The sequence below is a fragment of the Salvelinus alpinus genome, chromosome 13 (assembly GCF_045679555.1).
Source record: "Salvelinus alpinus chromosome 13, SLU_Salpinus.1, whole genome shotgun sequence".
Taxonomy (NCBI): domain Eukaryota; kingdom Metazoa; phylum Chordata; class Actinopteri; order Salmoniformes; family Salmonidae; genus Salvelinus; species Salvelinus alpinus.
This window is the reverse complement of record NC_092098.1, coordinates 36,373,090-36,399,086: the sequence shown is the minus strand read 5'-3', so window position 1 is coordinate 36,399,086 and position 25,997 is coordinate 36,373,090. Positions and strand designations below refer to the sequence as shown.

General features: G+C 42.0%; 1 protein-coding gene across 9 annotated transcripts in view; it reads left to right on the top strand.

Moving 5' to 3' along the window:
* The window catches only part of LOC139537597 (HMG box transcription factor BBX-like), a 40,964-nt gene that overhangs the window by 9,097 nt on the left and 5,870 nt on the right, over window positions 1-25,997 (top strand). For 5 of the 9 annotated variants that reach the window (XM_071339084.1, XM_071339087.1, XM_071339086.1 and 2 more), the window contains 12 exons: window positions 12,160-12,322; window positions 13,607-13,861; window positions 20,251-20,452; window positions 20,567-20,634; window positions 20,948-21,028; window positions 21,322-21,402; window positions 21,803-21,883; window positions 21,997-22,077; window positions 23,157-23,946; window positions 24,094-24,226; window positions 25,075-25,226; window positions 25,442-25,531. In XM_071339084.1, the coding sequence (XP_071195185.1) occupies window positions 12,173-12,322; window positions 13,607-13,861; window positions 20,251-20,452; window positions 20,567-20,634; window positions 20,948-21,028; window positions 21,322-21,402; window positions 21,803-21,883; window positions 21,997-22,077; window positions 23,157-23,946; window positions 24,094-24,226; window positions 25,075-25,226; window positions 25,442-25,531 (2,164 nt within the window). In that variant the 5' untranslated portion in view covers window positions 12,160-12,172. The remainder of the gene's footprint in view (window positions 1-12,159; window positions 12,323-13,606; window positions 13,862-20,250; window positions 20,453-20,566; window positions 20,635-20,947; window positions 21,029-21,321; window positions 21,403-21,802; window positions 21,884-21,996; window positions 22,078-23,156; window positions 23,947-24,093; window positions 24,227-25,074; window positions 25,227-25,441; window positions 25,532-25,997) is intronic. The other 4 variants (XM_071339089.1, XM_071339088.1, XM_071339090.1 and 1 more) reach the window with 2 other exon arrangements.

Below are 25,997 nucleotides of genomic sequence, written 5' to 3'. Positions count from 1 at the left end.
TTTCCTTGTTAATTATTATTTTATTTTTAATGATAACCGATATTTTTTATTTTAGCAGCCTTTTAAGCATTCTAGTGCAGTTAAATAGTTAACACACACACATGGACGCAACGGTCTAAGGCACTGCATCTCAGTGCAAGATGTCACTACAGTCCCTGGTTCGAATCCAGGCTGTATCACATCCGGCCATGATTGGGTGTCGCTTAGGGCAGCGCACAATTGGCCCAGCATTGTCCGGGGTAGGCCGTCATTGTAAATAAGAATTTGTTCTTAACTGACTTGCCTAGTTAAATAAAGGTTACACACATACCACACTGACCAAAAAGTTATTTTGTTGGCATTCACGCATGTTCACATTACCAGTAAAACATAATCAAAACCTATTTCTTTCACTTACTGTGCTGTTTCGTCGTTCAGTCGTTTCATTCTCAACCAGGATTTCTCATACTATGGAACACCATTTGGGTCTTTGCGCGTCAAATAACACTATTTGACGTGTCAAATAAGCTTGTTGACCAATCAGGACCTGAATATGACTGCACGTCACATAATTGAACATGTTCATAGTTTTTCTACGTAGTTATTAGACATTGATTACACTATCACTCGTATTTCATATGTCACAACGATTCATTGATACGTCTACTATGATGCTGGTAAAGTTGTCTCGCGCACCTACGGTGCTGGTCATTAAAAGAAAAGCAAGCTAGCTCATGGTTGCAAACAATGTTCTTCCCCAAAAACATAGCAGAATGACATAATCTGTTTCAGTAGCTATAGTTAGCTAGCTATATAGCTAGGTGTCATCATCTAAAATGACCCTCATTTATAAGACGTTCTTATTTGATTAATGGTGGTCGGACCCATCTATGTGAAGCTAGCCACAATAAGGATTAGTCACAATAGTGGACTTTGCGGTTAGCCTTCAAAATAAAAGTTTGTCATTGACAGTATGCAAATTAATACAAATAGTAGAATTATGCCATAATTGAATAGATCATGCTAAACGAGGTTGGAATGTTGTTATATAAAATCAGCAAAATACAATTTTGTTAACTTCTTATGGCTGGGGGCAGTATTGAGTAGCTTGGATGAATAAGGTGCCCAGAGTAAACTGCCTGCTATTCAGGCCCAGAAGCTAAGATATGCATATTATTATTAGATTTGGATAGAAAACACTGAAGTTTCTAAAACTGTTTGAATGATGTCTGTGAGTATAACAGAACTCATATGGCAAAAACCTGAGAAAAATCCAACCAGGAAGTGGGAAATCTGAGGTTTGTAGGTTATCAAGTCTTTGCCTATCCAATATACAGTGTCTATGGGGTCACACTTCCTAAGGCTTCCACTAGATGTCAACAGTCTTTAGAACATTGTTTCAGGCTTCTACTGTGAATGGGGAGAGAATAAGAGCTGTTTGACTAAGGGGTCTGGCAGAAGGCTATGAGCTCAGTCAGGCGTGCGCCCGTGAGAGGTAGCTGCGTTCCTTTTCATTTCTAAAGACAAAGGAATTGTCCGGTTGGAATATTATTGAAGATTTATGATAAATACATCCTAAAGATTGATTCTATACATCATTTGACATGTTTCTACAAACTGTAATGGAACCTTTTGACTTTTCGTCTGGCCTGCGCCTCATGAATTTGGATTTGTGAACTAAACGCGCAAACAAAAAGGAGGTATTTGGACATAAATGATGGATTTTATCGAACAAAACAAACATTTATTGTGGAACTGGGATTCCTGGGAGTGCATTCTAATGAAGATCATCAAAGGTAAGTGAATATTTATAATGCTATTTCTGACTTCTGACTCCACAACATGGTGGGTATCTGTATGGCTTGTTTTGGTCTCTGAGCGCTGTACTCAGATTATTGCATGGTGTGCTTTTTCCGTAAAGCTTTTTTGAAATCTGACACAGTGGTTGCATTAAGGAGAAGTTTATCTATAATTCCATGCAAAACACTTGTATCTTTTATCAATGTTTATTATGAGTATTTCTGTAAATTGGCTCTCTGCAAAATCACCGGAGGTTTTGGAAGCAAAACATTACTGAACATAACGCGCCAATGTAAACTAAGATTTTTGGATATAAATATGAACTTTATCGAACAAAACATACATGTATTGTGTAACATGAAGTCCTATGAGTGTCATCTGATGAAGATCATCAAAGGTTAGTGATTCATTTTATCTCTATTTCTGCTTTTTGTGACTCCTTTCTTTGGCTGGAAAAATGGCTGTGTTTTTCTGTGACTAGGTGCTGACCTAACATAATCGCATGGTATGCTTTCGTCGTAAAGCCTTTTTGAAATCGGACACTGTGGTGGGATTAACAACAAGTTTATCTTTAAAATGGTGTATAATACTTGTATGTTTGAGGAATTTTAATTATGAGATTTCTGTTGTTTGAATTTGGTGCCCTGCACTTTCACTGGCTGTTGTCATATCGATCCCGTTAACGGGATTTCAGCCGTAAGAAGTTACTTTTCCAAAGATCTGTTGAAATCACACTGGATGTATTATACTTTAGAATTGCATTGGGGGCATAATTATTTCACTGTCCAGCCTTACCTATGGATTGTGGATCAATGGCATGGGTTATCAGTCTATTCAGTGACACCCAGAGAACATTAGCGTCGTAGCTCTTATTGTGAGACTCTGAAACAACTGAATTGAGCCACATTTATTGGCAACCTATGTTTATTGAACACTATTCCCAAGGAAAAACAATACTACGTAGATGTTTTCGAGTCTGACAACTCTGAGGAGGACATTGGGAAAAAATATCTTGGGTATTGAGTAAACTGATACCACATTTTATTGATCCCCAATCCTTAGGTAAAGCTGTACAGTGCAATATGAATGTCAAGACACACAATAGGCTGACTGGGGAGGTCATTTCCCACCATCACAGTCCCGCGATAAGAGCTACAATGCTAATATTTGCATAAACTCTAAACATTTGTGTTCTGTGTGTGTCACCGAGTAGACTGACACCCCATTTTACTTCACATTCCAACCTTGTTTAACATTATCTAGTCTAAATATGGCATGATTCCACCAATTGTAACCTTCTGCATCACTTTCAAAGAGGTACTTTTATTTTGAAGGCAAACCACAAATTCCACTATTGTGGCTAGCTTCACAACACAACTCGGTCCGGTCGAGCCTCACTAGCCAGATGAAGCTAGCTGGCTGCGTATAACGTTAGCTTTAGGCAACAGGGTTAAGTAGCTGGCTAGCTATTTATTTTCATGAACTGAAGTTCAATTTCAATAGGCGAATAACAAGTAGCTACCTAGCTAATACTTACAAGGAGTCCTAAATCATTGCTAAGAATAGGGAAAATGACTGCAGTTTATACTTGTCATTGTTTTCAGGCTGGATGTATTGGTGCTAGTGTTGATGATTCGTTACTAGAGAAATGAGACCAAGTCAAGACGCTGGACAGGGTGGATCGGTATATAGTAAAGACAGTCTATTCGGAGGTAAAGATATCTGCGCAAAGCGTGCACGGACTCGTTCATTTAGCTCAAAAGGAACTAGCAGAAGCGAGTCCCGAAACATATTGTGCAGTACATTTTATACAGTGAATGACGTAGGTAGATTCTGGCAGTTCGTGCTCCTGACTGGTCGTTGTAAGTGGAGGCCCGTCTCCTCCACGCTGGTGTCAATGCCTCATTGGTTCTTGGCACTGTTCTTTGTTCTTGGAAACCCAGCCTGAAACAAGGGTGTGTGTGTGTGTGTGTGTGTGTGTGTGTGTGTGTGTGCATGTGCGTGTGCGTGCTCGTATAATGGCATGCCTCCCTTATCAGTGGTAATAAAAGGTCTGAGTCAGCCATCCTCCCCTGCGTGGGGGAGTGAGGTTTGTATCTGTTACGGGCAGATGGTGTTTAACTGTGGGGTGTAGCAAGATATTTGCAACAAAGTCTGCTTTAATAAGGAAGGCATTATAACAGTATTATAGCTATGTGTTAAGGTCAAATAAAAACAGCATTTATTACACTAGCTAGGTACCAAGATAAAGCTAGCTAGCTACCCCAGAAGTTGCGGTCGAACAAATAATGCTTTATTACCATCGCGGCATTGTATACACATCATTTGTGGCCGGTGTTTGCAGACTTTTTTTGTAGAGCTTTGACAGTGTTACTAATAGTAGTGGTGGCGCTTGGCTTGCTCGTGCAAATTCAGAACACACAACATTCTATAATAGAACTGTGTTATTTAACGTGTCAAATAGTGTTATTGTGAAATAGTGTTATTTGACGTGTATCTTTTTTGACACGCAAAGACCCAAACGGCGTTCCATAGTATGTTGTGAGCTAATAGCAGTTATGCTATTACTGTGTAACTCCGGTAGGGCAACATCTGAACAATAGCGCACTTGGTAACGTTAGTGTGTACCGGTGTTCGAACAGTCGCGAAAGCCAACATCACCCACGACAGAGAACGGTTGATTGTCAAGGGCAATGAATTCCATTATCCTGCCGTTAATGGATTTCGCCTTTGAGTTGTCACGCTGAAATGTTCTTACTCTTTCAAATGACTGCCCAACTTGTTGACTGCTCGATCTACACAGCATACATTGTGGGCTCTAGGTTAGGAATGCTGTGTTGCACGTGTAGTGCAACATTTTACGTGGCGTCATTACGTTATATACCTACGTTTATATAGGTATGCACGTCAGCTTTGACATCGGTTTTTCACATCAGTGTTAAACTAGACATCGGCCGATACCAATGCTGGCATTTTTAGCTAATATGGTCCGATTCCGATATGTTCACTGATATATCGTGCATCCCTAGTTTCAACTTTCACTTGAACACTGAAGTGACCTTTGTCTCTTTAGGACGGAAACGACATATAACATTGAAAAATTAACATAAGCCCCTTGCATCCCGATTGTCGGACTAAAACAACAATCCCAACAATCAAACAGGAAAACACTTGTAGAGCTACATGCTAAACTGTGGATTCAACTAAAACCAAAATCTATGAGTTCTCTGTTGAAAACAAACGTTGTGAATACACATTTATGGCTGGAATTTGGACATGTTAAAATCACCTCTGGCAGGGATGATTACAGCCAAGGGCGTCGTTAAGGGGGAAAACATGAAAGATTCATGGGGCCCTAGCCTGGTAGCGGCCCCTAAATGTTTAGAAAATGATTTATCATTTAAAAAAAATGATAGACAAAAAAATCTGTGATGAAATTTAAAACATATAACCATAATCGGATCAGGCATCTCTACCCAACCATCCCGTTTGTCTCCCCCCCCCCCCCCCCATAAAGTACATGTTTGGTCCATTCTCCACAAGGAGAAAAAAAATACAGCTGATCAGACAGTTGCTCCGGCATGTAGCCTAAGCATTCACGAGAGATGACCACTATGCCCCCCTCAAAAAAAAAAAAGGGTTTCCAGAAAAGGAAAGATGCAGCTGTCTTTCAGGGGAAAAAACGAGAACGATTCGAGTGGTAAGTCAGTGCAGATGGCCTGCCGAACTGAGTAGCCTAGCTAGCCAATATAGCTAGCTTGATAGTGTGCAAGCTACAGGTAGCTGCCCCCCGTGGACTCACTCGGCTCGGTCAGAGCAGTAATTATTAACATGATGATGAGCTACCACTACCAGCTATGGCTAACATGTAGCCTACCTATCCATACTGTAGATGCTGCTGCTACTACTACTGCTGTAGACAAAGATCCCAGCGTGTGTCTACTACATGAAGTTGAAACAGCGGACCTTGGAGATGAGGCAGTTGTTTTGTAGCAGCAGCATAACTAGACCATTTTTAAATTGTAAAGTTAGACACATGATGACTTAGACACACTTAAATACGTATTCTCTTTTATATAAATTACACACACTATAAAAACGTTTTTTCCTTCAGTAATAGATTTTGTAGTATGGTAACCTTTTGTAGGAGCAAACATTAAACCTGAAATTCCCTTTGTTTACTCACTTCCTAGTGCCTAGAGAGCCCCAGGTAGGCAGAATCTCAGCAGAAAGCTGTCAGACAGACTCAGATGCAGAGGAGAGGAGGAAGAGGAGTTAGAGTAGCAGCAGTGCCAGTGAAGGAGTGACAGAAGAGATTGAACAAGCAAGTAATAAGGGAAAGGAAGAGTGGACAAATTCAAAGTGATGAAGATGAGGTTTTAGAATATCCAGCACTGTGGCCAGAGAAAGTACAAGACCATGAAAGAGAAGCTATTGTTCGCAGACTAGCCAAGAGGTGTGGTGAGGAGACAGAACTGTATAAAACCATACCCCCAGACTCTGAAGGCAAGCCATTCCCCAACTATTTACAGTACAGTAAGTCAGAAAACGGAAGAGATGTTGCAGAGAGACTGCCTTATTTATAGTAAGAGTGTAAAGGCATATTTCATTTCATTTCATTTCTCATGAGCAAAGTAAACCATCACCCAGTTCTCTGAATATTAAGGATGGCTATCAGATATAATCAGTGAAATGGAGGAGAATGTATGGCAAACTACCAGAGCATGAACTGTTACTAGAAATTGAAAAATCTGCTGCATACCATAACAACAGCTAGAGGTATAGACAGTCAGCTGCAGAAACAAATCTAGTCAGAAATGTATAAAAACAGAGACTTCTAGAAATTATTTTGAATGTGATACTGTACTTAGCATCTAGGAATCTGCCATTACGGGGGAAATCACTCAATCTTGATGTGCATAATGGACATTACCTAGGCTTACTTGAACTGTTGTCAAATTGTGACACGCTATTACCTTAGCACTTACACAAAGTCAGGGACAAAAAGAAAGGAGCACGACTGACTCATTACCTCAGCCCTGAGAGACAAAACGAGAGGAATATGTGGTCAAAGGGTTTTGAAAACAAAACTTTATGAAAGAGAAGATGCAAACTATTACTCGGTTATATGTGATGCAACTCCAGACATTTCCCATACTGAGCAAAATGTATTATTGGTGAGACATGTACACAAAGATAAAGTTCAGGGAACAGGTAAATGGGAAATAATTGAGCGTTTTCTTGAATTTGAAGACTTTGCTAGAAAGACAGGCAGTGAAATTTCTGAAATGATTTTGAGTGCATTGGAAGGGCATGGCATTGACAGCCTTGACCACGGCAATCTGCTATGATTATGGTGCAAATATGTCAGGGAAAGTGAAGGGAGTTCAAGCACACACTGCAAAAGAATCCACTGGCCACATACTCACCTTGTGCCTCGCATACTCTTAATCTTGTGGGTGTACATGCAGCTCAGTCGTGCCCAGAAGTATCAACTTTTTTTGGCTGTGTGAATCATCTTCACAATCTGTTCAGTGCCAGCCCAGAGCGATGGGCCATTCTCAAGGAAAATACTGGCTGCTGTCTTAACCGCCTTTCAGACACACAATGGAGTGTGCGTATTGCTGTGGTCCAACTAGTGGCAACTCATTTACTGTCAATCATCAAGGCCCTAGACATGCTTCTTGCTACCTGCAGCCTGACAAACGAAGCAAAAGGTCTGAAAAGCTACTTCGTCTTTCAAGGCAATCTTCCTGCTCACTTTCTGGGTAAAAGTTTTGCAACATATTGAGAATAGAAGCCTAATTCTTCAGTCAGGAAATATTTCTCTGGACACTGAAGCAGCTCACAGTAAGGCACTACAGGAAGAAATACAGGCTCTGCGTAATCAATGGGACACTGTTCTGGCAGAAGCCTCCATGGTGGCAAATGAAATGGGTGTAACTACTCAGTTTCAGTGAACAGAGGAACCACCAGAAAAAAATAAAACGTTTCCCTGATGAGACTGAAGATGACATAGCAAATGAACAGATGTCAGACACTGGATTTCGTAACATACTGTTTTATGTGGCTCTGGATAGTATAATCAGACATTTGGACATGCGGTTCCACACGATTGCAGCTACATGCGAGGAGTTTTCACCAATACTTATTTAGGAAAATGACTGAAAACCAAATTTGTATCTTGCCACAAATTGAGAAACAAGTACTCCAAATATCTCACAGATGGATTTGAAAATGAAGTGTGACATCTAAAGACATTATATGGTGCCACTTTTTCAGATGGTCTTCCTCCTGTAGAGCTCCTAAATGCCATCCACAAGATGCAGCTACAGAGAATTTTTGGAGAGGTGTGCATTGCACTGCGAATCTTCTGTACAATGCCTGTAACAGTTGCTGGAGGTGAACGTGCCTTCAGTAAGCTGAAACTTATAATGAACTATCTAAGATCTACAATGTGCCAAGACAGGTTGAACAGCCTTGCCATCCTTTCAATTGAAAACCAGTTAGCTAGAAAATTAAACTCTAAAGACATTATAAATGAGTTTGCTCACAAGAAGGCTTGACGCTGGGCTCTTGGTGCAGTGCAACCTCTAAAATTTTTGTTTACAGGGAACAAACACAAGGACAAATGCCTGTTCTACCCAAGCCTGCCCGGGGATGGGCAAAATACTGTTTCAGAGTATTATCTTCTATGGTTTATCTGCTGTTGAACTTACTCAGGAATGCCCACGTAATGTCTTGACACTACAGTTGCAGTTTCACAGATGCTTTATTGCCTTATTGCAAACAGGATGCATGTTTTGGAATATGTTTTATTCTGTATAGGCTTCCTTCTTTTCACTCTGTCATTAAGGTCAGTATTGTGGAGTAACTACAATGTTGTTGATCCATCCTCAGTTATCTCCCATCACAGCCATTAAACTCTAATTGTTTTAGTCACCATTGGCCTCATGGTGAAATCCCTGAGCGGTTTCCTTCCTCTCCGGCAACTGAGTTAGGAAGGACGCCTGTATCTTTGTAGTGAATGGGTGTATTGATATAAAATGTAATTAATGATAACTTTACCATGCTCAAAAGGATATTCAATGTATGCTTGCTTTTTTTTTACCCATGTGTCTTTCTTGGTGAGGCATTGGTAAACTTCCCTGATCTTTGTGGTTGAATCTGTGTTTGAAATTCACTGCTCGACTCCGGTACCTTACAGATAATTGTGTGTGGGGTACAGAGATGAATGAGGTAGTCATTCAAAAATCATGTTAAACACTATTATTGCACACAGAGTGAGACCATGCAACCTATTATTTCACTTGTTAAGCACCTTTTTACTCCTGAACTAATTTAGGCTTGTCATAACAAAGGGGTTAAATATTTATTGACATTTCGGCTTTTAATTTTTAATTCATTCCCCCCAAAATCTGAAAACATAATTCCACTTTGACATTAGGGGTATTGTGTGTAGGCCAGTGACAAAAAATATCTATTTGCTCATGTTTAAGTTCAGGCTGTAACACAACAAAATGTGGAAAAAGTCAAGGGGTGGGAATACTTTCTGAAGGCACTGCACATGTAACAATTTAATAAACATTTTGATTTCCTCTTGTTTTTTTAAGATTATGACTTACAAATACCTGCAATAGTTTAGTAAGATACAGTAAGATAAAGTATCAACCCCCCCAAAATTATTTTGTTGCAGGTTAATTAGATAGTATTATATAATTCATGTTTTCAACCTCTGAGAATGTAATCCAATCATTCAAAAACGCTACTTGTTTTACTTATGAAGTTTGATCCATCTACTACTACAGCCCTGCAGGAGGAATTGTTAAATATAGCACCTTCTAGTGAATATATTTTCATGCAAAGTTTTTTTGCTACAGAATGTGAACCAAAATGAGATTCCCATGAGAGTTTACATACGGTAGCATTCTTTCATATTTGATGTCATTGGATTGATGTCTGAAATGGGTGTTTCAGGTAATTGTTTGCCCTCAACCAAGCAGATGCACAAACTGCTGTCTTAGTTCTCACAGTGCCACTTGGCAATGAAGTGCGTGTGTGTGTGCGTTAGTGGTGGTTCGGTCAGCTGTTTGTTCACCCGGTACCCGCCCGCAATTGCTATTAACCCATTCGCAACCACCCGACTATATGTGATAAAGTGAAAATCTGAGTCCAGCACTTGACCCTAACCTGCAAATATAGACCATGCACTGTAGGCTACAGTCAGAGATGGGGGAACAATATTTTGACAGGTGGTACAGGATTTTTTGTTGTTGCCTGATTTAGATACAGTACCAGTCAAAAGTTTGGATACATACTCATTTCAGGGTTTGTCTTTATTTGACTATTTTCTACATTGTAGAAGAATAGTGAAAATAAACTGAAATAACACATGGAATCATGTAGTAACCAAAAAAGTGTTTAACAAAACAACATATTTTAGATTCTTCAAAGTAGCCACCCTTCGCCTTGATGACAGCTTTGCACACTCTTGGCATTCTCTCAACCAGCTTCATAAGGTAGTCACCTGGAATGCTTTTCCAGCAGTCTTGAAGGACTTCCCACATATTCTGAGCACTTGCTGGCTGCTTTTCCTTCACTCTGTGGTCCAACTCATCCCAAACCATCTCAATTGGGTTGAGGTTGGGTGATTGTGGAGGCCAGGTAATCTGATGCAGCACCCCATCGCTCTCCTTCTTGGTCAAATAGCCCCTACACAGCCTGGAGGTATGTTTTAGGTCTTTGTCCTGTTGAAAAACAATTGATATGTTGAAAAACAATTGATAGTCCCACTAACCGCAAACCAGATGGGATGGCTCATCGCAAAGGGTGGCTACTATGAAGAATCTCAAATATAAAATATATTTCAAGTTGTTGGTTACTACATGATTCCATATGTGTTATTTCATAGTTTTGATGTCTTCACTATTATTCTACAATGGAAAAATAAAGAACAATTAGTAGGTGTGTCCTAACTTTCGACCGGTCCTGTATGTTTCTGCTTATTTCTGACATTTTGGTAGGATATTTGTTTATCAATTTCCTATAATTAGATACATGCAGCTTCTCTTCTGTCATATGATGCTCTAGAAGAAGTCCCGTGTGGCTAAGTTGGTAGAGCATTTTAGTCATTTAGCAGACACTCTTATCCAGAGTGACTTGCAGTAGAGAGTGCATACATTTTCATACATTTTCCAAATGACATCATTTGACCGGTTGTAAAGAAATTGAAAGCTGTGACCCAACATTCTGATAAGATATCAGTTCGGCTTGCATGCATTGATGATGTGGAAATAGGCTACTATCAGCTTTTATGATGCTGGTAAAGATAGCACCTCTACAGACAGTATCTAACTGCGCATTCACATTATCTCAAGATCCTGAAAGAAAACTCAAATCTCCACTTCTCTAGTCAAAATGTACATTTTGGTGTTGAATTTTACTGCAAGAAACGCTTAATTCTGCAGGAGTTAATATTAAGACTGTGTGAGAGGTTATAGACCTACAGTCAGTGTCCAGATTTCAGTTTCTATTTAACCCATCTGAACAGTAGGCTACAGTACCCTTGATGTGCCATAGGCTTATTTGAAGTCATCGCCTGGTGACTGTCGAATTTGTATAGCACCTCACAATCACACATAACATATGCACTGCCATCATCCTCTTTTGCCACCACCAAATCTTTCCCAAACATGACTTTTCTGGCTCTTTATTTTCAACTCTCCATTTTGCAGCTATTTTCTTATTGAATTAAACTCTGACATCGTAATTTTTCCTGTTCCCAAAAACGTTTCGCCATTTAGGCTATTTGGCGCGCGTAAAGTTTAGGCTTTACAGAAAGCTTTCGCACTAATGCCAGACAGCCTAAAAATAATGAAAGAGAAACCTCAATGTTAGCCTATCAATATAAATTGCACAAGAATTTGTTTAAATATATTGTTTTCCTCTTTTATTTAATCTGCCCAACCCGTGTATATAACCACGGGGACTGTGGGTTATGGGTGTGCATCACTAGTGTGTTTGTGTGTAACAACTAGTAATTCTTAGGTTATTGCTGAAACGATATTTTATTAGTAATTACCTTGTCATTTAAAAATAGTGCTACTGAGTTTTCAGTGCTACTATGTATGCAACACTTCAGTGAGTCATCTGCTTCTGTAGAAGTACTTGAGGTTAGCTTCTGTCTTGTATTCTAATCACTTTTCATGACCTTTAACCTTTACTCTCCGCTACCGCCATCCCTACCACCAGCAGTTGCTCAAGACACTAAAGAATTCAGTCAGTAATCAATCCAATGTATTTGTATAGTGCTGCTGGGGGAAAAGCAAAAAAGATCAGCGTCTAGATGTTTCTGAGTGAACTCTCTTTCTCCCTCTCCAGGCTTGGCAGCGCCATGAAAGGTGGAGGAAGAGGTAAGGAGCCTCCGGTGGAGGTGAGCTGCAAGCGGCCCAAGCGCAAGTGTCTACAATGGCACCCGCTACTCTCCAAGAAGGCCCTGGACTTTTCAGAGGAGGAAGAGGAGGACGAAGAAGAACTAGAGAAGGTGACTGTCCTCTTTTGCAGGTGTCATGTTCAGTATGTACGTTTTGAAATGAAAGAACATTTCTTATTGGGCAAGTTCAGATGGATTGTTTCGGACCTACTGAACATAACTCTGGACATCTCTTGCCGCATTCCCACTTGCCTATTGCCCCATGATACATTTACGACAGTCTATTGTTAGTTCACTGTATATTATGCAGTGACCTCTCACTCCAGTATAGAACCACCAGCCAAGGGCACTTTACCCCCTCTATGTAGTATCTCTCCCTGGCTGGCTGTGGGGGCAGAAATACCATGTCTAAAATATGATTGAAACATTTGAATTTCTGAAACACACATCATTTTGATAACGAAGCATGTAGTGTAGAAGTATTCACTTTCATTTTCTATGATATAAAAAAAATTAACTGAACAAAAATATAAACGCAACATGTAAAGTGTTGGTCCCATGTTTCATGAGCTGAACTAAAACCTCCAAGAAATGTTCCATATGCACAAAAAATTGTTTTTCTCAAATGGTGTGCACAAATGTGTTTACATCCCTGTGACAGGTATGGCATATCAAGAAGCTGATTAACCCGCATGCTTATTACACAAGTGCACCTTGTGGTGGGGACAATGCACTTTAAAATGTGGAGTATGCCACACAACACAATGCCACAGATGTCTCAAGATTTGAGGGAGCGTGCAATTGGCATGCTGACTGCAGAAATGTCCACCAGAGCTGTTGCCAGAGAATTTAATGTTAATTTCTCTACCATAAGCTGCCTCCAATGTGGTTTTAGAGTATTTGGCAGTACACCTAACCGGCCTTGCAACCGCAGACCACATGTAACCATGCCAGCCCAGGACCTCCACATCCGGCTTGTTCACCTGTGGGATCGTCTGAGGGGGGGTTGGGGGGATGCTGAGGAGTATTTCTGTCTGTAATGATGCCCTTTTGAGGGGAAAAAACTAATTCCGATTGGCTGGGCCTGGCTCCCCAGTGGGTGGGCCTATGCCCAGCTATGGCTGCACCCCTGCCCAGTCATGTGAAATCCATAGATTAAGGCCTAATGCCTTAATCTAATTGACTGATTTACTTATATGAACTGTAGCTCAGTAAAATTATTTTTGTATTTTTATATTTTTGTTCAGTAGAAAACACATTTCTGAATTATTTCCAAAGAGATATCAACTGAATCCGCACTATAAAATAGAGCCTAACCATTGTTATGATAATAGTGGTGGTGGGGGTAGTGATGATGAAGATTAAAACATCTATCACTGATGCGTCTGTCCACAGGAGCCATTGTTGGTCAGGGAGACCCGGGGGCCGAAGGTGCCATGCGGGGGGCCCATGGAGGGGGAAGAGGACTCTTCAGAGCAGCGGGCCCGCCGGCCCATGAATGCCTTCCTGCTTTTCTGCAAGCGCCACCGATCGCTGGTGAGGCAGGAACACCCTCGACTGGACAACCGTGGTGCCACCAAGATCTTGGCTGACTGGTGGGCCGTGCTGGAGCCCAAAGAGAAACAGAAGTACACCGACATGGCCAAGGAGGTGAGCATCACCAAAATCCCGTTCTGGAATTGTCAAACTTCTCTTAGGGGCGAATTCTAACATCCAATTAAGTAAAATGTTCACTTAGTCTCCCAGTGACATCAATGCATGATGACAAAAGTGAACATTTTCAGACCAGACCGCTCGCGCACCATTGCGCATATGTTGATTTTGTCCACCCACACCAGGACACACAACTATATTAATGTTGGAGACAAGTCGAAAAGCATTAAACATTTATGGCGATTTAGCTAGCTAGCTTGCTGTTGCTAGCTAGTTTGTCCTGGGATTTAAACAGTTGGTTGTTATTTTACATGAAATGCACAAGGTCCTCTACTCTGACAATTAATCCACAGATAAAAGGGTAAACTGAGTTTGTTTCTAGTAATCTTTCCTTCTTCAGGCTTCTTCTTCTTTGGACTTTATATGGCGGTTGGCAACCCAGATTTCTTTTGTTTGTATTTTTGTATTTTTCACCTTTTTTTTCTCCCCAATTTCGTGGTATCCAATTGGTAGTAGTTACAGTCTTGTCTCATTGCTGCAACTCCCGTACGGACTCGGGAGAGGTGAAGGTCGAGAGCCATGCGTCCTCCGAAACACAACCCAACCAAGCCACACTGCTTCTTGACACAATTCCCATCCAACCCGGAATCCAGCCGCACCAATGTGTCGGAGGAAACACATACACCTGGCGACCGTGTCAGTGTGCACTGCGCCCGGCCCGCCACAGGAGTCGCTAGTGCGCGATGAGACAAGGATATCCCTGCCGGCCATACCCTCCCTAACCCGGACGACGCTGGGCCAATTGTGCGCCGCCCCATGGGCCTCCCGGTCGCGGACGGCTGCGACAGAGCCTGGACTCAAACCCAGAATCTCTAGTGGCACAGCTAGCGCTGCGATGCAGTGCCTTAGACCACTGCGCCACTCGGGAGGCCCTGCAATCATGACACGAGCGGTGTGGTCAGCATGTTAGGGTTCACCCCTTACTGTTTCTTTAAGCCAACAATATCATTTGATTTAGAATTCAGATAGAATGAACCCTGAAGCTGATCAAGAGTTACAACACAGGATCACAATCAAACTCATTTGAAACTGGAGTGTCGTAGCCATACCTAGACATGTAAGACATGCATTATCTATCTTTCTAGTACCTTTATAGGCCATGAAACTATCTAAAGCGACAATGTATGCACACTACTGAATGAGTCTACCGTAGCTTGTTTTGGATTGTCTCTATGCAAATGAAGTCCAGCAAAATATGAAAGTTCTGTTATGTAACACTTCTTCAGCAGTGGCGGTCGGTGACTTTTTTTAAGATTAGGGAGGACGTTTTTTTTATTTTTATGAGCATGATCTTATTTCTATTACAGCATATTGGACGACTTGCATTTATATTCCATTCACCCAGCTCAATGTAACATCGATAGGTTTAGGCTACTACATGATACTCAAATTTGCCCTATACCCATCATGAGGTTGCTACAAGCTAGCCTACAAAGGAACATTTATAACAGGTACACAGGTCGAGAGACAAATTGGAGTAATTAAGGTGACAGACAGTGACACATTTAATACCGCCTTTCACACTCTTGGCTGTTCTGGGGTGTAATCGTTAGTCCAACCAGTTACGTTTTGGAACTAAAACAAATTCAGGTAGGCCCCTCCACGTTTCATTCCATTTGCTTCCATATTTTCCAACAGAATCGTTAGAATGAATACATCCCTGATCACCTCCACACACAGTTCACTTTCATAGCAGCCACATACAGCATCATCACTTAGCTCATTACATAGATGCGAAAAGGAATCATACACTCTTCTCCTCTTACCTTTTCCCATCACTTGTGGACTTCGGTGCACAACACAACAACTGTCTGTGACCAGTCACAAAAACTTCCCCAAGCCAAACCTTCATACCATAACCGCTACACAGCCTACATTTTTGTCACCATAACGTTATAGTCAACAAAGTTTAACTATCGTGTTCGTAAACATCCAATCCATGTGCACAATCACACAGTACAGTGAGTGTACATTTAGTAGTTACACCGGTGGGCCCGGTGGCAATAAATGTACAAAACCAAAGCTGTTGGACAGTCTAAGCCAACTAGCTAACATAAATATAATTTCTCTCTGTGTGAGTCAGGTTGTTGAGTAACATTAGGCTAAATTAGCTGCATTAACTCAGTAAATGAAAGGTAAAATATGAAGAAGAAAAATACAATGAAATATAGCTAGCTCTCTCTCAGCTGCTTCAACATTTTTTGAAGGAAGGGATAAATTCAAAACTTTTCAACTATTGTCTTTCTCTCTCTTTGAGTCAACTACCGAACCACCACATTTAATCACGGCAATATGACTGGGAACATGGACGTGTACAGACCAGCAATGACCTCTGTAAGGCAATCAAAGAGGCAAAACGACAGTACAGGGCTAAAAATTGAGTTGCTATTCAACAGCTCATACAAGAGACATATGTGGCAGGGACTCCAGATAATCACAGATTATAAAGGGAGAGCCAGCCTTGTCGCGGACACCGACGCCTCGCTCCTGGACAAGCTAAACACCTTCTACGCCCACTTTGAGGAAAACATAGAGCTGCCAGACTGTGCGTTCTCATTCTCCGTGGCCACCGTCAGTAAGACATTTAAGTGTGTTAACCCTCTCGTATGGCTGCCAGGCATCCCAAGCTGTGTCCTCAGAGCATGTTCAGACCAGCTGGCTGGAGTGTTTATGGACATATAAAATGTCTCCTTATCCCAGTCTGTTGTCCCCATTTGCTTCAATATGTCCACCATTGTTCCTGTACCCAAGAAAGTGAAGGTAACTGAACTACACTGAACAAAAATAGAACGATTAACGGTTTTACTGAGTTACAGTTCCTATCAGGAAATCAGTCAATTGTAATAAATTCCTTAGGCCCTAATCTATGTAGTTCACATGACTGGGAATACAGATATGCATCTGTTGGTCAGATACCTTAATAAATAAAGTAGGGGCGTGGATCAGAAAACCAGTCCAGTATCTGGTGTGCCCACCATTTGCCTCATGCAGTGCGACACATCTCCTTCACATAGAGTTGATCAGGCTGTTGATTGTGGCCTGTGGAATGTTGTCCCACTCTTCAATTGCTGTGCGAAGTTGGCGGAACCTGGATTCAGATTATCCCAAACATGCACAATGGGTGATATGTCTGGTGAGTATGCAGGCCTTGGAAGAACCGTAACATTTTAAGCTTCCAGGAATTGTTTACAGATCCTTACGACATTGGGCCATGCAGTATCATGCTGAAACATGAGGTGATGGCGGCAGATGAATAGCATGACAATGGGCCTCAGGATAACGTCAAATTCTCTAAAACAAAGTTTTAGGACTCACTTCTGTCATCATGAAGTGCTTTGAAAGGCCAATTAAGGATCATAAAATCACCTCCATCTTACCTGACACCCTAGACCCACAACAATTTTTATTATTATTTGACCCTGCTGGTCATCTATGAACATTTGAACATCTTGGCCATGTTCTGTTATAATCTCCACCTGGCACAGCCAGAAGAGGACTGGCCACCCCTCATAGCCTGGTTCCTCTCTAGGTTTCTTCCTAGGTTCTGGCCTTTCTAGGGAGTTTTTCCTAGCCACCGTGCTTCTACACTACACCTGCATTGCTTGCTGTTTGGGGTTTTAGGCTGAGTTTCTGTACAGCACTTTGTGACATCAGCTGATGTAAGAAGGGCTTTATAGATACATTTGAAATAAATTTGATTGAATTTGCATACCGCCCCAACAGATCCACGGACAACGCAACCGCCATTTCACTGCACACTGCCCTATCCCACCTGGATAAGAGAATGACCTATGTAAGAATGCTGTTCCTCGACTACAGCTCAGCCTTTAACACCATAGTGCACTACAAGCTCATCACCAAGCTCGGGGCACTGGGTCTGAACCCCGCCCTGTGCAATTCAAATCAAATTATATTTGTAACATGCGCCGAATATAACAGGTGTAGTAGACCTTACGGTGAAATGCTTACTTACGAGCCCTTAACCAGCAATGCAGTTCAAGAAATAGAGTTAAGAAAATATTTACTAAATAAAGTAAAAAATAAAATAAATAGTAACACAATACAGTGAGGTTATATACAGGGGGTACAGGTACTGAGTCAATGTGCGAGGCTACAGGTTAGTCAAGGTAATTTGTAAAGACTATGCATAGATTTAAAAAAATAGCGAGTAGTAGCAGTGTAAGTCTAGACTTCCTGACGGGCCGACCCCAGGTGGTAAAAGTAGGCAACAACTCCTCTGCCACACTGATCCTCAACACAGGGGCCCCACAGGGGTGCCTGCTCAGCCCCCTCTTGTACTCCCTGTTCACCTATGACTGTGTGGCCATGCACTTCTCCAACTCAATCATCAAGTTTGCTGACACGACTGTTATGGGTCTGATTACCAACAATGAGACAGGGAGGAGGTGAGAGCCCTGGCTGAGTGGTGCCAGGAAAATAACCTCTCCCTCAACGTCAACAAAACAAAGGAGCTGATCGTGGAATACAGGAGGCAGCAGAGAGCCCACCCCCATCCACATCGACAGGGCCACAGTGGTAAGGGTAAAAAGCTTACACACCGACAGCGTGGTGAAGAAGGTGCAACAACGTGTCTTCAACCTCAGGAGGCTGAAAAATTCAGCTTGGCCCCTAAGACCTTCATGAACTTTCTGTCTGGTTGTATCACCGCTTTGTACGGCAACTGCACCGCCTGCAACCGCAGGGCTCTCCAGACGGTGGTGTAGTCAGCCCAACACATCACCGGGGGCACATTACCTGCCCTCCAGGACATCTACAGCACCCGGTGTCACAGGATGGCCATGAAGATCATCAAGAACCTCAGCCACCCGAGCCACGGCCTGTTCATCCAGGTACCATCTAGAAGGCGGAGGCGGTACAGGTGTATCAAAGCTGGGGCCAAGAGACTGAAAAACAGCTTTTATCTCCTGGACATCAGACTGTTAAACAGTTATCAATAGCCAGCCTCCGCCCAGTACCCTGCCCTGAACCTTAGTTACTGTTAATAGCCGGCTACCACCCGGTAATCTACCCTTCCCAATGTATATACTCATTGAACACTGGTCACTTTAATAATGTTTACATACTGTTTACCCACTTTATGTACAGTATAAACTGTATTCTAGTCATGGCTCATCCTATATAACTACTGCTGTACACACCTTTTCTATTCATATACTGTCCATACTGTCGATACACACCATTATACACTGAGTCTACAAAACATTACTTTCCATGACATAGACTGACCAGGTTAATCCAGGTGAAAGATATTATCCCTTATTGATGTCACTTGTTAAATCCACTACAATCAGTGTAGATGAAGCAGATGAGACTGATTAAAGAAAGATTTTTAAGCCTTGAGTCAATTTAGACATGGTGAATGGGCAAGACAAAAGATTGAAGTGCCTTTGAACAGGGTATGGTAGTAGGTGTCGGGCACACCGGTTTGTGTCAAGAACAGCAACGCTGCTGTGTTTTTCATGCTCAACAGTTTCCCATGTGTATCAAGAATGGTCCTCCACCCAAAGGACATTCAGCCAACTTGACACAACTTTGGGAAGCATTTGCCTCAACATGGACCATCATCCCTGTGGAACGCTTTCGACCCCTTGTAGAGTCCATGCCCTGACAAATTGAGGCTGTTCTGAGGTCAAAAGGGGATGCAACTCAATATTAGTAAGGTGTTCCTAATGTTCTGTACAGTCAGTGTGTATATAGGACCAGTCAAAAGTTTGGACACCTACTCATTCAAGGGTTTTTCTTTATTTTTACTATTTTCTACATTGTAGAATAATAGTGAAGACATCAAAACGATGAAATAACACATGGAATCATGTAGCAACCAAAAAAGTGTTCTTCGAAGTAGTCACCCTTTTCCTTGATGACAGCTTTGCACACTCTTGGCATTCTCTCAACCAGCTTCATGAGGAATGTAAGTCTATGGAAGGGGGTGAGAACCATGAGCCTCCTAGGTTTTGTATTGGATTCAATGTACCCAGATGAGGTTGGAAAATTGCTCCCCTCCGGCTACCCTAGAAGGTGCTGTTAAGGCTAATGTAGACCTTTATTGCAAAACAGTGTTTTTTTTTAATTGATTATTTGGTGACGTGTATATATGTATGTGTGACATATAATATTATTGCATATTTTATTATTATAGTTTAATCTATGTTTCACTATTTTTTTATCAAATTCACTGTGTAGGAAGGTCCTCCCCATCCTCCTCTGAGCCTCCACTGTGTTTTTCAGTATATGCTGCATTTTGCTATAGTATGCATTTCCTGTGTGCTTTTGCTGATAACCTTTCTGGCATTGTCGTTTTCCAGTACAAAGATGCCTTCATGAAGGCTAACCCGGGCTACAAGTGGTGCCCTGCCACCAACAAGCCAGTCAAGAGCCCCTGCCACACTGTCAGCAACACCCGCAATAAAGTGTGGTCCTTCCCTTCCAACTCCCCTAAGGGTTGTGCCACTGCCAAGAAAGTGCCCAAGACTGACAGCACACCACAGCTTAACTTCGCCATGGCAGGTGCGTCAAGTTTCCATTTCTGGGAAAAAGGCTAATAAAATACGTGTCATGTCTCGGCATAGCTGCCACTAAATGAATGTCAAATTTGTAAAAATATATTTTGTTCCTTCCCAGATCCCACGAAGATGGGTGGCCTAAGCATGCTACTGTTGGCTGGGGAGCATGCCCTTACTGCCAGAGAGGTATGCCATGTCATATCCACTAAATCATGGACTGTAGTGCTAAAATTAACCACCGGAGGACTTCAGAGGGTTATCTAAGGGTCTTTGAGACAATTTATGAAAAGGCCCAGTCTAGTGTTATCTTCAACTCGTCGAACTGAGTTTATTCTTGTTGTTGTTGCACAATTTTAATCTAGAAATCATAGTTTTAGTGGAAATATATCTGAGGCACTTAAGTCATTCTCACATTTGTTGGAAAAGCACTGTGAGATACAAATTTGAAGATCACATTATTCAAATGTTTATGCTGAATGTGTGAATTGAACCTCCACAGATTTCCTCCAGCTCATCACAATCTGGAGCCACAGATGTCACTAAGTACCCTGATAAATCCTCCCTATTCCAACTTGCTGAGGTAAAACCACCTGAAATGGGAAGGTTTTCTCTTTAACTTGTAACTATTACATAGGGCTTCCACGGCAAATACGCTCTGACACAACAGTTTATAGATTTGCCAATATGTGCACGTGTATCGAAAATAGCCTACATTAGATGGATTATCTATTTGCATATACATGGTTTGGTTTGCTCTTACAGTACCCAACACATCACATAAAATTATACCATTCCCTAAAATGGTGGCACAAGGAAGTGAGGCTCATTCCTGTTTAACTGGGTCAGCCAACCCTCAATTGTGTCCCTTTTCAGATCTCTTCCAGCACGCGTCAGCCCAGTTTAATGGACACCGCTGGCAAAGGGAAGCCCTTGAGTTGGGGGGACCAGGTTGAAGTGGGTATTCTCAGGAAAAGGCTTGTCTACACATGATTTGGCTCAATGATATTGGCCTGTAACATTTTTATAGGCGATCTGCCAACTGCTAAGCATACTTGCATACTGCATATGTATGGACTTTAATAATTCTACATGCTATTGTAATGCACTCTTAAGTAGTTTGTTTTTAAACTGAGTGGGATATCTTCCTGCTTACTGAAATCCACAACAACAAAATTAAAATACTGCCACTATTGGCTCTTCTCAGTGCGGGTATGCCTTAAGGGAGGGCACAAATGATAGCATTTACTCTCTATTAACCATACTATACTGTTTAGTACAAATATACACAAGTTACAAATATGAACATGCATAAGCCCAGGATCTTATCCATTTTCTCATTCACCTTTTTCCTCAGATGTGGTCTGGAACCTCACAGCTGGGAAAGCCTGACGTACCCACTGCCAATGTCAAGTCCCCTCTTTTTCAACTGGGAGAGGTACAGTCATTACACTGTCTCAAGTCTGCCACTCCACACTACTACATACTCTATAATGCTGTTGTATTGTCTTTATGATGTATTGTCTAATTCTCCTTTGTTGTGTATCAAAGCAGATCTCCTCTGATTCGAGCCAGTCGACTGCACCAGAGGGAAAGCAGTGTGGCCAGTCCGCTCTCTTCCAGCTTGCTGAGGTACTGCAGGCCCTCCCTCATTAAGGGTCTATTTAAGTCCATTTTGATATTTTTGAACTCTTGAAATACCCTACAGTGAAAATGATTCATAGTTAGCTCCAGCACTTTCACATCGATGTGACTACTGAAATGTTAGTTTCATATCAAATTTTATTAGTCACATGCGCCGAATACAACAGGTGTAGACCTTACAGTGAAATGCTTACTTACGAGCCCCTAACCAACAATGCAGTTTCAAAAAATACGGATAAGAATGAGAAATAAAAGTAACAAGTAATTAAAAAGCAGCAGTAAAATAACAATAGCAATACTATATACAGCGGGGTACTGATACAGAGTCAATGTGCGAGGGCACCGGTTATTTGAGGTATTATGTACATGTAGGTAGAGTTATTAAAGTGACTATGCATAGATGACAACAGAGTAGTAGTGGTGTAAAGGGGAGGGGGGGGGGGCACTGCAAATAGTCTGGGTAGCCATTTGACTAGATTTTCAGGAGTCTTATGGCTTGGGGGTAGAAGCTTTTTAGAAGCCTCTTGTTATTTTCCCTCTGGTTGCACATTTAACATGCTGATAGAAATGTGGTAAAACGGATTTAAGTTTCCCTGCATTAAAGTCCCTGGCTACTAGGAGCACCGCCTCTGGGTGAGCGTTTTTATTATTTGCTTATGGAGGAATACAGCTCATTCAAATCTGTCTTAGTGCCAGCCTCTGACTGTGGTGGTATGTAAACAGCTACAAAGAATACAGATAAACTCTCTCGGTAGGTAGTGTCGTCTACAGCTTATCATGAGATACTCTACCTCAGGCGAGCAATAGCTCGAGACTTCCTTAGTTATCGTGCACCAGCTGTTGTATACAAAAATACATAGACTGCCGCCCCTTGTCTTACCAGACGCCACTGTTCTATCCTGCCGGTACATCATATAACCAGCCAGCTGAATGCTGTTGTCGTTCAGCCACGACTCCGTGAAGCATAAGATGTTCGTTTTTAATGTCCCGTTGGTAGTTTAATGTTCCGCGCAACTCGTCGATTTTATTGTCCAAAGATTGCATGTGAACTGTTTTCTTTTGTGTAGATGTGCTTGGCCTCCGAGGCAGGGAAGATGGAGACACAGGACGATACCTGCACCCCACACATCAAAACTGAGACGGTGGTCGAGGAGGCTGGGGACAACACCCCTGATCTTCCTCTCTCCTTTCCCCCGTCTTCCTCCTCCATGCCGACCAATGCTAGTCTCCTGCTGCTCAGCGGCCAAGCGGCCATAATCAAAAAGAAAAAAGACGCCAGCACCAGAGAGCCGGCCAAAGTGGTGGACAAAGACAAGAGCCCTGGTCCCGGCTCGCCCAAAAAGACCCTCAAGAAGCGACCGTCATCCGAGTCGGAGTTGGAGAGCCTCTTCTACACTATCGAAGCCGTGGCTAAAGGGGCCTGGGGCGACGCCGAGGAGGATATGCCCAAGAAGAAGGCTCGCACCGCCGCCGTTACCATTCTGGTAGAGTCCAGCTCACCCAAAAAGAGGGCCAAGCCCAAAGCCAAGAGGCCCCTGAAGGCTAAGGAAGATGAGAGAAATGTGAAGGACAAAGAGGACGACGGATGCATAGAGCTTCCATTGACAGTGGAGACGGTGGTGAATCCAGCAAGCCCCAAGACAGAGGCTAAGGAGGCCAATATTAGCAGCAGCACGGAGGAGCCCACCTCCCCTCCCAGCCCCCCGCGCATCAAGCACAAAGTCGGGGAGAGGGAACTGGAGGCCAACGCAGAGGGGTGTGGCTCCAGAAAGTCTGAGAGAAGCTGCAAGGGGGCGCTGTACAAGACCCTGGTTTCGGAAGGGATGCTGACCTCACTGAGGGCCAACGTGGACAGAGGTACGCATTAGTAACCCCCCCTACCCTGTCTCCACAATTACTATCTTAATATGCTGCTGATTTACGCCCATTACGAGCAAGACCCAGGGTTTTAACTTAATTTTACTGGTGGCTACTTTAAAGTGTGTGTGTGTGTGTGTGTGTTAGGCAAAAGAGGTTCTTTTCGAAGTGCATCTGATGAAGGAGGCTGGACTGACGAGACCTGGGCTTTCTCACAGATGGGACCCAGTAATTTCAAGAAGCTTAAGAAGTCCAAATCTAAAGACGAGACCGCGCCAGGGTGAGTTGTCTGTCCAAGACCAATTTACCCCAAAAGTCCTCGGTTTTATCACTGAAAGATCACTAGTGGGAGCAGAATATAGTGAACAGACAATAATCCCATTTCTCAAGGGGCACATTCGTCATGCAAGGATTCACGTTTGTTGTTATTGAAGTGAGTGACGGAAGATTGGCTTTGTGCGCTCGGGGCTTGTTGCTCATTGAATTTACGCTGCAAGTCTGTTCTATTAGTGAATTATTGGATGATGACAAATACTGAAATAATAATGTGTCTATTTCATCACTAGCTCCACTTTCTTTGTGGTGTGATGGGGTCCTCTGTGTCGAAGTTAACATCTTCCTGTGAGGAACCCCTGAAGAGAGAGCAAATAGCCGCCCAGGTTAAGTTATGGGCACCCCATAACTGTTTGATATTTTTCATTTTGGCACATCTATAAGCATTAAGAATATTAAGATTGGTTCAGCGCATTAATAGTTTTAGGGGTTCCCAAAAGTCATTTTTTAATTTAAGCCCTTCATAATGAGCCACTTTTTAGGCTGATGAACCAATCTTCGGTTTTTGTTTCCTCTTCTGTTTAAGAAAAGTAGACAAACAAAACAAAAAAGTTGCCACCACTCAGTAATTGAGAAACATAGCAACAGTGGAGCTTACTTATCTGATCAAAGCACTCTTGAAACACGCAAGAGGGAACTTGGAAAAAAGCTATTATTGTGTTGGCATTTCTATAGAAATATAAAAATCAACAGGGACAAACAAATGACACTGTGTTTCCGCATGATGAAGGCCTGGAAAATGGCTGTGGGCATGTTCCACCTGTATCTAATCAACAACATGTATCAACTTTGCAGTTTAGGGAAACTAGAGGAGGAGTTTGAGAAGAAGTTCAACAGCCTGCCGCAGTACAGCCCTCTGACATTCGACAAAAAGAGCACTGTCGTCACCAAGAAGAAAACTGACATTAACACCGCCCTGGAGGAACAACCTCCAAAACCTGCCAAGGGTGAGCAGAAAATGTCACCGGAATGTTCACCAAAAGTTTCGATATGTTTTAACAGAAGCCGTCACTCCCCATTCCCATCCATACCCCATACCGCTCATGTTGCTCCTCACTTTCAGAAACTTGACCACTCTCTCATGACAAAAAAAATACCTTGTTACCATTTAACATTGCATGTCATTCTCTGGTCTCTTTTTGTTTCTTTTTTGTTATATCAGGTCCATCTCCATCTCAGAAAAATACTTTATTCCACAAGATTGTTAGCAAATACAAGGAGAAAAAGGAGAAGCCCAATACTTTGGACAAAGGTGAATTAGAGCGTAATGTAATATGTGTGTGCACTATTTAATCCAGTTGTGAATGTTCTTGGCATGATATTTACATATAGTTGGAGACAATGGATACATTACTCAATGTAAAAATGGACCATGTAAGTACCATACGCTTATATTGCATTATGACCCCTGCTACCATATGCTTACCTGATACCAAAAGCCATTATTTTAAAAAGACCCCTTGACACAGTAAATCTAGACACTTTGATTTTAGACACATTTAAAACATTCTTTCTTTAGTTGTTAGCGTAAATGAAAAAGTAATATCCTATGCATGCCATCTAGCAGAACAGGGTTTCGGACAAAACCATTTTTTCAGTCAATTCATGATTTACTTTGATGTTTGGTGCCCAGATCTCAAGTTAGAATTTGAGTGGAAGAATTCTAAAATCCTTCTTGAAAAAGAATGGCTCTTTAAAAAAAAAGTGCCCCATGTTTC